The sequence below is a fragment of the Danio aesculapii genome, chromosome 24 (genome assembly GCF_903798145.1).
Source record: "Danio aesculapii chromosome 24, fDanAes4.1, whole genome shotgun sequence".
NCBI classification, from domain to species: Eukaryota; Metazoa; Chordata; class Actinopteri; order Cypriniformes; family Danionidae; genus Danio; species Danio aesculapii.
This window is the reverse complement of record NC_079458.1, coordinates 16,326,997-16,341,338: the sequence shown is the minus strand read 5'-3', so window position 1 is coordinate 16,341,338 and position 14,342 is coordinate 16,326,997. Positions and strand designations below refer to the sequence as shown.

Below are 14,342 nucleotides of genomic sequence, written 5' to 3'. Positions count from 1 at the left end.
AAGAGTTTTGAAGAACCAAACGATCCTGAATCGCGTCAAATTGTCAGTAAGCAAATCCAGCTAAATGAGTAATCCACGTACAAAGAACAGACCCAGGTTTCCAACATTCTTCAAAATATCTTTGTGTTCAACAGAAAGAAAAAATTATTTGAAACAAGTAGAATTTTGATGTTTGAGGGAATTATACCTTTAAGAATTGTTCACCCAAAATGGTTACCATATGGCATTGCTCCAAAAAGACCCTTGGAACCTTTATTTTAAACCCTTCAAAATGTAGGTATGACTTCTATATTTAAATGCAAATCACCAAAATGATATAATGAAAACACAAAATAAGTTAAGACACCTTTAAAATGAATAGTTCTTATAAATTTCCTGCAAAAAGACCATTGCATCTTATTGTAAACCATTAATCATTTTTCGCCCTCTACTGTTGGACTTCATAATGTTTAATATTTTCCACTGGATTTGTCCTCAGTCATTTGATCCACATAAATTGCTTCTTTTTATACATTTGATTCCACTGAAATCCATTTCTAAAATATCTGTAAAAGTCCTGTTCTACATTTGTTTTGATAACCCATTACTCTCAGATGCACATGGAATACTAATCATGAAATATACTTGATCATAGTAGCTCATACTAGAACACTAGATCATTAAAATGTAAACTACAGCTAAACAGATGGGTTTTTTTTGTCTGTATAGAAAAACAAAACACTCAAGACAATCCGAACACATCAGAAAAACAATCATTATTTACTCACGTTTTCAATACAATAAAAAGACAGACAATTACCAACTTTAACCAACATCAACAACAACAATAATAATTTATAGCACTCTTAAAGCGACAGTGCGGCCTAATTTGTATGAATAAAAAAGCAGTGATGAACCAAAGGAAGGCCTTGAGGGAATTTTTGTGGTCCGCGTGTTGCTATTTGTACATTTTAATTGAGGTCAGACAGTAAAAACAAAACTGCAGATGTGGCTGAAAGCTTTCAGGTGTTGTAGGCACTGCATGTATTTTCTACAGTTTTCCAGTGGCTGACAGCTAAGGGCCAGGCATTCATTGGTCATCACGGCCCTCAGGGTTCAGTGTTAGGAACCACTGCTTCTTTAAAGAAACCAGTGAATGGGACAAAATCAGGAGGTTTGGGTTGTGCTGTGATCGAAGTCTTCACATTACCACACTCGACAGGACTCCGCCCCCCTATTCATGATTGACGTCTCAGGGCAGTTAAAAGCTTTACGAAACTCTTCAAAGTTGCTCATCGCTCCAACAACCCTTCATCATAGTAATGAGAGTAAAATGAGTGACACTGAAGGATAGACGATGTAATGTAGCTGTCTGTAGGCAGTGTTACTGCATCATACCTATATTTAGGAGGGCTGTGAGCTCCACTCTGGATCTGATCACGAGCCGCTTCTGGTCTGTAGGAATTACAGCGAACCTAGAAAAAAAATTAAACAAGAATGAATGAATGAATGAAAAGAAAATAAATAAATAACAATAAATAAATAATTTTTAAATAAAATCTGAATAAAATAAACATAAAAATAAACAAATAAATATAAAATAAAGTATAATAAATATAAAAAATAAAATACATAAAAAATAAAATAAATATAAAATAAAATCTGAATAAAATAAATAAATACAAGAATAAACAAAAAATAAAATAGGAATAAAATATAATAAAAATAAATAAAATGTAAAAAAATAAAAACAATATAAAATAAATTATAGAAATAAATAAATATAAAATATAATTTAAAAAATCAATAAATAAAATAATAAATAAATAAAATAAAAATCTAATAAATATAAAATAATGAAACATAATAAAAATAAAATATTTTTTCATTTTAAATGTAATTTTTATTAGGTTTCATTATTTTTATATTTATTTTCTATTTTATTTTGTTTATTTATTCTTGTATTTATTCATTTTTATTTTTTATATAATTAAAAATAAAATAAATAAATAAATAAATACATTATAATAAATAAGAAAAAATAAAACATTAATAAAATAAAAATAAAATATATAAATAAATAAAAAATGAAATATGAATAAAATATAATGCAAATTAAATAAATATATTAAAAAAAAAAAAAATTCATTCATTCATTTTCCTTTGGCTTAGTCCCTTAATTAATTTGGGGTTGCAACAGCGGAATGAACCGCCAACTTATCCAGCATATGTTTTACGCACTGGATGCCCTTCCAGCTGCAACCCATCACTGGGAAACATCCATACACACTCATTCACACACATACTGTACACTATGGACAATTTTAGCTTATCCAATTAACCTGTACCGCATGTTTTTGGACTTGTGGAGGAAACCGGAGCACCCAGAGGAAACCCACGCCAACACGGGGAGAACATGAAAACATGCACACAGAAATGCCAACTGACCCAGCCAAGGCTCGAACCAGCAACCTTCTTGCTGAGATGATTGTGCTACCCACTGCGCCACCGTGAGGCCCAATAAAATAAATATATAATAAAAATAAAAGAAGTAAAAATATAATATAAAAAAAAAAAAATACAATAGCAACTCCAAAGGTGTCTCGTTTAAAGCGCTGGGTAGTATTTATATTTTGGGTGAATTGGGTTTTTATAATGTGTTATTTCAAAATAGTGGAAAAGAAAACATCCAACATGTATTTTAAGTTTTTATATATGTATTTTTTATATATATAAAATAATCTATTTGACTTTTATTATATTACAATTGATTAAAGACTTTTTTTTTCTTAAGATTTTTAAATGTATGTTTTTAATAAATGTATTTTTCTTCATCTAGAAATGCAAACTCATTCGTGTTTTTATTAGATAATGGCCTCTTGCAATTCTACACAGTTCATATTGTAACACAAATGTTACTAATTCTTAATATAATCAATATGGGATATTATCTATCGTCAATTTGGGGTTTTTTTTTCTGCCTGTCCACTATAAAATAATTTGCACATGGGCAGAAACAAAGTGGTTTTATGCATCAAAATCATAATGCCTACATGTACAAATGTACCGTATATGTGTGTTTATTTTATTTGGACAGTATAGGGTAAGAATAAATCAAGAATAAATCAACTAACGTCATTAAATGTAACAAACACTTTACAACAAGTTCCCATAGTTAATGTTAATGACAATAAAGTTGTGCACTGTAAATTCTTGTTAAAAATCACACTGCATTAATGTTAACAAGCACGATTTGGGATTTTTATAATACATTAGTAATTGCTGAGCTATGATTAATAAATGCTGTAGAAATATTGTTCATTTTTAGTTTATGTTAGTAAATACATTACTAAATGGAACTATTGATTAATGTGATCAATGTTACATAGTTACTATACCAATAATATCACATCAGACGTATTTAGGATAAGAACATTGTAATAACATATAAAGACTCTTCGATAACACTACAATAATCATTCATTAATTAATGTTTGTTCATGTATTTACTAACAAACTATAAGTAGAACATTTATTATGGGATTTAATCATCTTTGTTAACAATTTTTCAATTTAGTTCATAGCACAACTTTGTCTTTTAATAATGCATTAGTTAATGTTGATTATTAAATGTAAGATTATTCATACTTAATGTTATTAAATGCCATTACTAACATTAACTAATGGAGCATTATTTTAAAGTGTTACAGACTCCTATTCTTAGACTCTTAACAGAAATCTCTATGTTATATATTTTAGGATCAGCATTTTAAACAAAATGGGACATCAACTTTGACCCAAATACTACATACATTGAAAGTAAGGGGATAGTGTGTATCTTTAAGTGAGCACACAGGTATTTACGTAATTGAATACATTTACTGAACGGGTAGACCTTTTTATTTAAGTATATTGTTATTAAGAATTTAAAGCAACAGGATAGCTGATTATATTTAGATCAGCGTTTCTATGTGAAGTGTTGAATACTATCATGAGCATAACAGATGAACAACTGCTTAAACATTTTCAATTAAGTGTATTGCTATTAAGAACACAAAAAAACGGGACATCTGCTGATATTTAGATCTGTGTTTCTATGTGAAGTGTTGAATACTAACATGAGCATAACTGAGGAAGAACAGCTGGTTATGGGTCAGACCCACACCAGGCAGGAGAGGCTCCTCGACGCCTCCTCTCTCTTTCTCAACCCATCTCCTGTAGGCCTGCAAACACAATTCACATCAGTATGGACATTATTTTAAAATAATTCACCCTTTTGTCATTCCAAACTTTCTTTCAGAAATTCAAAGATTCTTTGTTTTTTCTATTTTCATATATACATTAAAACAGATGCCCAGACTAGGGCCTGCTGGCCACGGTTGGCCCATTTTAATCTTTGATTTGGCCCGCCATCTCCCAGAGGGAGAATTTTGAGGTAAGGAGGGTTTAATGGTTTTAATACACATTCATTTCTAATTTAATGTAAGCTTTCATTTGTTCGTTTTATTTTTAAGCTACAAAAAGTAGCTTGAATCAAATGTTTCAGTTAAATGTTGTAAATGAATGCATTCTTTTAAATGAACATACTGTTGCTCAGCGGATGGAGCACAATACAGAAGTCCTCAGTGAGCAAATCAAGGCAAAGGCAGGTGCAGTTTGACTAGTGTATTTGGCAATAAACTTCATAGTGTTATAAAACAAATTCTTAGATTTTTATTATAATAGGTTCATTATAAAATGTAAAAAAATAAATATATAATGGATTAGTTAATATGGTTAAAGTAATGTTTCCTATTTATTCATGGAAACTTTGTAATGCAGCTTGATAGATTTAGCTTCGGCCCACAGCCCTCAATCAAGTTTGGTTTTTGGCCTTTCATGAGAAAAAGTTTAGGCACCCCTGCATTAAAAATTCACATGAATATATCATCTATAAACTTTAACACTGTAATGCTAGTGCTTATTCTTTTTAGCTACTCATATATTTTACCCCATACAAGTCAAATGCAAAAATACTAATTTGTTAGTAGTAACAATATAGTAGTTACTAGTTATAATTGAAACAAGTACTAGTATCTAATGAACAAGTACAAGTGTCTAATAATAGATGATAGTGACTAAAAAAAAAAAAAAAAAGAATAGTGGAAGCATGGAAATAGTATGTTTTTATCATTATTATTTTAAAATATGTTTAAGAACTTGTTCACTGAAAATCTGTGACTCTCTTGAGAGATGAAGCTAAGTCAGAATCGTGAATGAATCATTATTTAGTCACAATTTGTCAGTGAATCACAAATGTTCATGTCATGTGAATATTATTCATTATGACTGCGTGATCTTCATATGACTTCCCATCTGTTATCCTTCAAAAGAAAGTTCTACAGGTTTAAAATGGCAGTAAATCAGTTTCAGGACACTTTGGATAAATAACAGTGGAAAAGGCTGTAATACCCTAAAAGATTCTCTGATCCCTCCATTGTCAGCTATGTTCTCCGCCAGAGTCCTCTTCCCCTTGACCTTGAGAGAGGATTGTGGATATTAAAGTTTTAGGCTGCTACATTTTGATGATGCACTCAAACAGAAATGCAGCAAAAAAGGCTGGTGCCTACTGTACATTTAACCCGGCCTCCTTCCAGAAGTAACTGTTGTATTGGTCAATCATGCACTGTGTCTTTTCAGTGAAGCGGTTGATTGAGGAGTTGCTCCACCACTGGTCCAGGTTTCCATCTTTGTCATATTTCCTGCCTAGATGAACACAAACACACACAGGTTTCTTTCAGAATCTGTTATAGGCATGATTATGCATGCACTATTAAAAAAAAAAAAAATCGAATGGCCTCACCATTGTTATCAAAGCCATGGGTCAATTCGTGGCCCACAATTACACCAATCGCTCCATAGCTCAAGGATCTGATACGACAACATTATTATTATTATTATTATTATTATTATTACTATTATTAGAAATCCATATGATTGCAAAATTTGATATTGAGCATATCTGGGTCTCACCGAGGATAGTCGAGTCCCCAGAAAAAAGGCTTCTGAAGTTCTCCTGCAGGGAATCCTGGGTATAGAAAACAACAGATCAATAAGCCATCAAGTATCTTTCAAGTAAACATGATAATCCAGTATCTGTCTCAAACAGTGAGCATATTGCAATTATGTTTCATGGATGCAGAAGCAGTTGAATAAAAGGTTATAGTTATAGTCCTGTGAAATGTCTTTAATCATTTTTCACAAGTGCTGTTTAATAGAGAGAATTTCTTTTAGTTTTTTCTTAATTTCTTAATTCTTTGCCTTGACAACACTATATGGCATTTTAAAAGTGCAATTTAAAGGCTTAAATAAGTTAACCTAATTAACATTTATTAATTAGAAGTCACTGGAGAAGAGTGGTTTGTTCTGTAGCCAATATAATTTTTTTTTAATAAATAGAATTGAGGGAATACTGTGAAAATATACTTGCTGTTAAACATCATATGGCTAATAATAATAATAAAAAAAAAAACCCATGAATTAAAATTATTGATTAAAATCTTGCTGCCAAATACACTCACCAGCCACTTTATTAGGTACACCTTACTAGTACCGAGTTGGACCGCCTTTTTACCTTCAGAACTGCCTTAATCCTTTGTGGCATAGATTCAACAAGGTACTTGAAAATTCCTCAGATTTTGGTCCATATTTATCAGCTGCACATCCATGATGCGAATCTCCCATTCCACCACATACCAAAGGTGCTCTATTGGATTGAGAGCTGGTGACTGTGGAGGCCATCTGCATATAGTGAACTTATTGTCATTTTCAAGAAACCAGTCTGAGTTGATTCGCGCTTTATGACATGATGCGTTATCCTGCTGGAAGTAGCCATCAGAAGATGGGTACACTGTGGTAATAAAGGGATGGACATTGTCAGCAAGGCAGGATGGATCCATGCTTTCCTGTTGTTGACAGCAAATTCTTACCCTGCCATTCAAATTTCGCAGCAGAAATCAAGACTCGTCAGACCAGGCAACGTTTTTCCAATCTTCTATTGCCCAATTTTGGTGAGCCTGTGCAAATTTTAGCCGCAGTTTCTTGTTCTGGCACCCAGGGTGTGGTCTTCAGCTGCTGTAGCTCATCCGCCTCCAGGTTGGATGTGTTGTGTGTTCAGTGTGCTTCTCTGTATACCTCGGTTGTAACGAGTGGTTATTTGAGTTACTGTTGCCTTTCTATCAGCTCCAACCAGTCTGGCCATTCTCCTCTGACCACAGGCATCAACATAGCATTTATGCCCACAGAATTGTTGCTCACTAGATTTTTTCTCTTTTTCCAACCATTCTCTACAAACCCTAGAGACAGCTGTGTGTGAAAATCCCAGTAGATCAGCATTTTCTGAAATACTCAGACCAGCCCGTCTGGCACCAACAGCCATGCCACGTTCAAAGTCACTTAAATCAACTTTCTTCCCCATTCTGATGCTGGGTTTGAACTGCAGCAGACCGTCTTGATCATGTCTATATGCCTAAATGCATTGAGTTGCTGCCATGTGATTGGCTGATTAGAAATTTGCATTAACGAGCAGTTGGACAGGTGTACCTAATAAAGTGGCCAGTGATGTAGATAAAACCTTGTGGTTTGAAGGGTATTAATAACAACATAAATATTTATATTATTATTATTACTATTGTTTTGATGATTTAAAAATCCCCCACAAAAACACAATCATGTACTCCTACATTTCAAAATCATTAATTTCAATATTCACCAATGTTGGATTTACGATATTAAAATGACAGTAAAATTAGGAAATTTTGTTGGATTCAAAAAGACTATTTTAATACTTTTGTAAAATTTAATTATGTCCTGGTGCAAAGCTGAATTTTCAGTACTCCAGTCATCAGTGTTGCATGATCTTTCCAAAATTTCCAAAAACAGTTGTGCTTTTTTTTTTTATTATTATTATATATTTATCCTTATAATTTATTAAACTAGCGCCTCCTTGCGAATTAAAGTTTTATTTTCCTTCAAAAGGTATTTAAAAGTATTTAAAAAAGAAAAAGTATTATTTAAGTATTAAAAACATAGTATCTTTAACTTTAGTAAAATACAAAATTTACTGGCCACAAACTACTCTATTCACCGAACCACAATAAGAACTAAGAGTGCTGTGAGTGAATTAAATAATCAACTGAAATGTGAAACTCACTGATCTGGTTGGTGGAGGAGCTGTAGAAAGCGTTGACTGTAGTCGGGTTGGTGAACCACCTGAGGGAAATAAGAAAAAGTGACGTTTCATCGCGTTCAAAGACAGACTCGTCTCATTAAACTGGCTTTGAAAAGGCTGACAGCTTACTCTGTGCGTGGGACTGTTTTCCTCAGCCAGCCGATATCAGACTGAGCGATGAACTTCAGAGTCTGCATGACGTTTCCAAAGTAGTCAGTCATAGTGAACGCCAACTGTGCAAAAAACAGAAAACCTCAATGATTGCTGAATACAATTAAAACTGGAACGTCATCAACAACAAAAAAACATACCCGTTTGATGTCCTCGTTAATATAGGTGTCGTTTAAAATGAAGTCTGGGTAACCCACTTTTGGTAGAACTGCATGAGCCTGAAGTTAGATTTAGACAATAATGAGGTGAAGGAGATCAGTTTCATTCCTGCTGTGTATTTAAATTCACTGCTACACACCTTATCTATCGCTTTTCTCTTGGTTTCTTCATCCATCCATTCGTTCTCCTTTTCTAGTATGTCAATAAATGCCCACCGGATGCCATTGATCAATTCCTCCATCTACATAAAAGATAAAACCTTATTTATTTATTTTTTTCAATCAGCATAGCATAAAATATCCAGCGTTTTTTGTTTAAGGTGTTGTTCATAATATGTGCCACTAGATGGAGACAAAAACCGAATTAATCTTGTTATAACTGAAGTAATATCTGCTGGAAATTCAAAATCAGTAAGAAAACAACTGTAATAATTCACATTTCTTTTATTTATTGTATGTTTGAAAGTAATATTTTCCTGTAATGAAGCTGAATATCTGCTAAACTTGATGCAGATCAAAAATAGAAATGTTATAACTGAAAATAACTGTATATCAGAAAGAGCTTTATTGCCAGGTATGTTCACACATACGAGGAATTTGTTTTCGTGACAGAGCTTCTACAGTGCAACATGATTACAGACACAGAACAAAAAACAGATACTAAATATATAAAAAAAAAAACACAAGAAGTAAATGCAAATATAAAAACTGACAAGTGTATGTACAGCTAAATTACTATATACAACGTTATATGTGCAGCTGTTATGTGCAAATTGGCATGTAAAGTGTGTTGGTAAATAAGTGTATATGTGTATAAAAGTGTATAGCAAGTAGTGATGTTTGTTCCACAATTATCATCAACTGTTCAGGAGATGGATAATAATTGTGGAACCAACATCACTACTTGCTATACACTTTTGTACACAAACACTTATTTAAGAACACACGTTACATGCCAATTTGCATATTGAAATTGTACAACTTAGAAAAATACAGTAAATACTAATGTTGAATTTTAACTATATAGAAACCCTATATAAAAATAAGGTGAACTATAATTACAATTTTAAAGAACTCTTATATTTTATTATTTTTTTAAGTTATTCATTACTATACAGTATGAATCGATGCATACATTTAGTATGAAAATATAGTAAATACAAATATTGGGAAATAATTAACTATGTACTGTAAAAAACCTATAATCTATTCAAAATGTAAATCTTAAATTTATTTGTAATATTTTTGTTTTACTTTTAAGATGTGAAACATTTAAAAATGCCTTTTGTTCCTGCAAAACCGTTTTTAATATATATAAATTAATTTAAATAGTTGAATAACATATATATGAAAATAAAAAGGAATTAGTGTGAAATATTATACAATTTTTAAATAACGGTTTTGTATTGAAATATATTTCGAAACATAATTTGCTCCTACAATTGCAAAGCTAGTTTTAACTTCATTTTATAGTATTTTTTAAAACGTGGAATAAATGAAAATTACAACAGAATTAGTATGAAATATCACAACAATAAAACAACAACAACAACAACAACGAAAATAATAAAGAAAAAAAAAGTAATAAGGAAAGAAAGAGATATATTATATCTATCTATCTATCACACACGCACGCATTCACGCACGCACGCACGCACGCACGCACGCACGCAGTTTAAGTCAGAATTATTAGCCCCCCTGAATTACTAGCCCGTTTATCTTTTTCCCCAACTTCTGTTTAACGCAGAGATCATTATTCCAACATTTCTAAACACAAGTTTTAATAACTCATTTTTAATTACTGATTTATTTGATCTTTGCCATGATGACAGTAAATAATATTTGATTAGATATTTTTCAAGTCACTTCTATACAGCTTAAAGTGACATTTAAAGGCATAACTAGGTTAATTGGGGTAATTATGTAAGTACAGAACAAACCATCGTTGTACAATAAGACTATCCGAAAAAATTATAGCTTAAATAAAAAATATATATATTTTTACACACACTTTAAATATTGTTCAATTTTAAATATTAAACAGTTTTTTTATAATTTAAAATGTAATTTATTCCTATAAATGGCAAAGTAAATATAGATAATATATACTACAGTATAAATAGCTGCATGATTTAATGCAATAAAAAAGCCGTACCATGTGTTTCTTGTCCTCCTGGAAATGCTTATCAACAAAGAGCCTACCAGCGGCATAGATGAGTGTGTTTTCAACATAATTGACACACTTGTCCCAGCGAGGGGTCAGAGAGGTGGTCCCTGTAGTAACCTGAGAAAAGACAGATATTTTTAAACACCAGCAAATCTAATTTCATCTAAAGATTGGTGGACGGTTCAAATGAGCCGGCGTTTCACTAACCCGAGCAAAGTCCAGGTATCTGTAGAGAAATCGTCTACTCAAAGTGGTGATTCGGGAGAAAACCGATCTCCATATGACGTAATTGGCAACTGTCCTGAGGCGAGGATGGAAAAAAACAAAACACACACGCATTCAGCTGAATTACAGAGTAATCTTGAGTCTGTTATTGAGCAGAGCTGGTAATAAACAGGTAGGAAACATAAACAGCACACGCTAAAACACAGCGATCACACAAATGACAATGTCCAGACAGAGCCTCAGGGCTGTGATGTAGCTTTTAATGAGGTTTTAATCGTTTCAGAGTCGTCTGGATACCTGGTGTCTGTGGCGTTGATGAGTTTGAAGAGGTCTTTAAAGTACTGTGGAGCACGTACGATCACCTGCTCTGAAGAGGAGATTTTCAGATCCGGGTACAACTCTGTGTCAATCACTGCTTTGACGAAACCCAGCCAGTTAAACTGCGTAGAGAGAAAATAAACATTCAAATCTTTTCTATATCTGCCTGCAGTGTATATACAGGGGCGGACTCGGGAACACCGGCTTCTCATTTTTGGTGCATTTAAACAAAATGTTTTATCTAATTTGTTAGATTAGTTCCAGTTTTAGATTATTGTAAAGCAAAATAAAATAAAAGTGATAATAAAAATAAATAATAATAATAAAAAAAAAAAAAAATACATAAACGCATAGATCGATCGAATAAAAAAAACTAAAACTAAATAAAATATATTTAAAAAATTATTAACCAAAATATATAAAATTAAATAAAAATAGAAAACAACATCAACAACAACAACATAATAAAATGTGAATAAAATAATAATAAAACAAATAAAAATATATACACAAACTAAGACAAAATAACACACACAGAGATAGATAGATAGATAGATAGATAGATAGATATAAAATATATATATAATAAAACTGAATTAAATCTAAAATAATATATATATATAAAATATATATATAAATATATATATATATATATAAATATATATATAAATATAAATATATAAATATATATATAAATATATAAATATATATAAATATATAAATATATATATAAATATATAAATATATATATAAATATATAAATATATATATAAATATAAATATATATATATATATATATATATATATATATATATATATATATAAATATATATAAATATATATATAAATATATAAATATATATAAATAAATATATATAAATATATAAATATATATATATATATAAATATATATATATATATATATATATAAATATATATAAATATATAAATATATATAAATATATAAATATATATATATATATATATATATATATATATATATATATATATATATATATATATATATATATATATATATATATATATATATATATATATATATATATATATATATATATATATAAAAAATAAAAAATATAAACTAACTAACATGTATAGACAACAATATATAAATAAAATATAAAACAAAATTAGTTGTTGGGGATATACATATTCAAAATTAAAAATTGCTTTAATCGAATTTTTTTTCAGCTTGGGAAACATGCCATTCATTTATGCAATCAATATTGTAGTCAATATAAACAATCCAATTAACCTTTTTGTTCACCTGCTATCAGCCAATGCCAGTCACCTCAAAATGGCTCAATACTGGACTAATAATCAGCCTGCCTCATATATTTGCATACAACCAATTACATGTGGAGTATGACATAGCAATTAATATACTTCCATAAGTAATAAAATACTTACATCTGGAACAGTGCGCTGCAGTTTAGACAAGCTGTACTTGTTGTACATGTTCTCACTGGTGCGGTTCTCATAAGGGATCACAATCTAAAAGAGACACACTCCACTGAAGCATCAAGTACCCTGACTGCACGGTTTCATTTCACCGCTAGCGATTAGAAGGAATTTGGCTTTTATCGCTCACCTGTGCGAGTTTCATCTCAAAATCAAGTACTGGTTTCATCTGAGCCTCGGCAGCCTGCTCACTGGCTCCAAGCATGACAGAGACGTCAACCATCAGCCTTAAAAGAGCCTCTCGGTACTGCAAAAGAGGCACGTTTAAAAAAAAAAAAAAAAAAAAGCACAGTTTGAGAAAGCAGAGATGAAACCAGCGCTCACTGAGACGACAGTGTGTAAAGATATACAAGTTGACAGATGTACCAATGTACCATTTGTGCCTCTGTTGTATTGGTGATGTAATCTTCTCTGGATGACAGGGACAAAGAGGCTTGGTCCAGCTAGGGGAAAAAGAAAAAGAGAATTAGATTTTTCACCCATGTTATTTTCTATAGTATATTGTTTGGCCAAACAGTTAGTCCTGCACCACCCTTACAACTTTGCCTTTGCAAAAAAATAAAAAAAAATTGTGGTTAGAAAATAAACATGGCTTTCCTACATTAACCATAGATTAAATAACATGTTAGTAGTAAAACTTACAAATACAAATGGTATCCATAAGGTTCTAATGGTATGATAACCTTGCATTAAAATATCACGGTATTGTGATTACTGCTGTAAAATATATATTTTTTAAATGTCTGGGTAAAGAAAACCCAACAATTTCCACTTTAAACACAATGGCTGCGTCTCAAATCATACTTCCACACTATATAGTACACTAAAAACAGTATGTGAGCCGAGTAGCATGTCCAAAATCATTGAATTCGAAAAACAGTCTGTGAGAAGTACCTGTATGTACTACTGCCGGTGAGATTCTGAATTGTGCATCTGATGGATGCTACACTATCCCATGATGCACTGTGAGAGAATTCATGAATGGGAGTGAAGCGGGTATGTCATGTGATGACAAAATGGCATCTGTAATAAGTCTGAGCTCATTCATACTACTCACATTTATACTGTATAGAAAGTACTTTTTTTTTTTTTTTTTTTTTTTTTTTTTTAAATCGGTCAAATTTAAATGCTGTACCTACAGAGTAGTAGGCGATTTCGGATGCAGCCAATATATTTTATTCTGAAAAACATTTAAAATATTTGAGCACTAAACATGTCAAGCTAAATAATTCAAGTAAATCATTGCCTTCTGCTGTCTTTATTAGTTTCAAAAACACAGTTTTCTTTACTATTTAAAACGGCATCTTTGGATATCTTTTCTGCTGGAGATACTGCGGTCCTAAAAAGTAAAAAAAAATTTAAAAAAAAATCTGACATATACCATAGAAACAGTATAACAACATTTTTGCAGTTTTAAAACCTTGACTTTTCCAAACCACGGTAAACCTTGAAAACTGTTACCGTCGCATGCCTAGTATCAATATGACAAAAAACATGGTTACTACACTTTTACTATAATAAAAACATGGCCAATTTGTGGAAGGGCAAACTCAAGCCATTGGTTTAGCCTGATAACAACATTCGACCATTTAAATATTAATAATAATTTTTACATTTTAAAGGTGCAGTATGC

General features: G+C 31.1%; 1 protein-coding gene across 1 annotated transcript in view; it reads right to left on the bottom strand.

The window, feature by feature from the left end:
• Nucleotides 1–740: 740 nt before the first annotated feature.
• Nucleotides 741–14,342, bottom strand: part of phex (phosphate regulating endopeptidase homolog, X-linked) — a 31,086-nt gene continuing 17,484 nt past the window's right edge. Inside the window, exons 6-22 of the mRNA XM_056450902.1 lie at nucleotides 13,084–13,152; nucleotides 12,840–12,956; nucleotides 12,659–12,742; nucleotides 11,207–11,349; nucleotides 10,892–10,985; nucleotides 10,673–10,801; nucleotides 8,658–8,759; nucleotides 8,500–8,577; nucleotides 8,318–8,421; nucleotides 8,171–8,229; nucleotides 5,992–6,046; nucleotides 5,822–5,889; nucleotides 5,594–5,724; nucleotides 5,431–5,496; nucleotides 4,098–4,202; nucleotides 1,378–1,454; nucleotides 741–1,288 (exon numbers count right to left, since the gene is read on the bottom strand). Of these exons, the coding sequence (XP_056306877.1) occupies nucleotides 1,186–1,288; nucleotides 1,378–1,454; nucleotides 4,098–4,202; nucleotides 5,431–5,496; nucleotides 5,594–5,724; nucleotides 5,822–5,889; nucleotides 5,992–6,046; nucleotides 8,171–8,229; nucleotides 8,318–8,421; nucleotides 8,500–8,577; nucleotides 8,658–8,759; nucleotides 10,673–10,801; nucleotides 10,892–10,985; nucleotides 11,207–11,349; nucleotides 12,659–12,742; nucleotides 12,840–12,956; nucleotides 13,084–13,152 (1,584 nt within the window). The 3' untranslated portion in view covers nucleotides 741–1,185. The remainder of the gene's footprint in view (nucleotides 1,289–1,377; nucleotides 1,455–4,097; nucleotides 4,203–5,430; nucleotides 5,497–5,593; nucleotides 5,725–5,821; nucleotides 5,890–5,991; nucleotides 6,047–8,170; nucleotides 8,230–8,317; nucleotides 8,422–8,499; nucleotides 8,578–8,657; nucleotides 8,760–10,672; nucleotides 10,802–10,891; nucleotides 10,986–11,206; nucleotides 11,350–12,658; nucleotides 12,743–12,839; nucleotides 12,957–13,083; nucleotides 13,153–14,342) is intronic.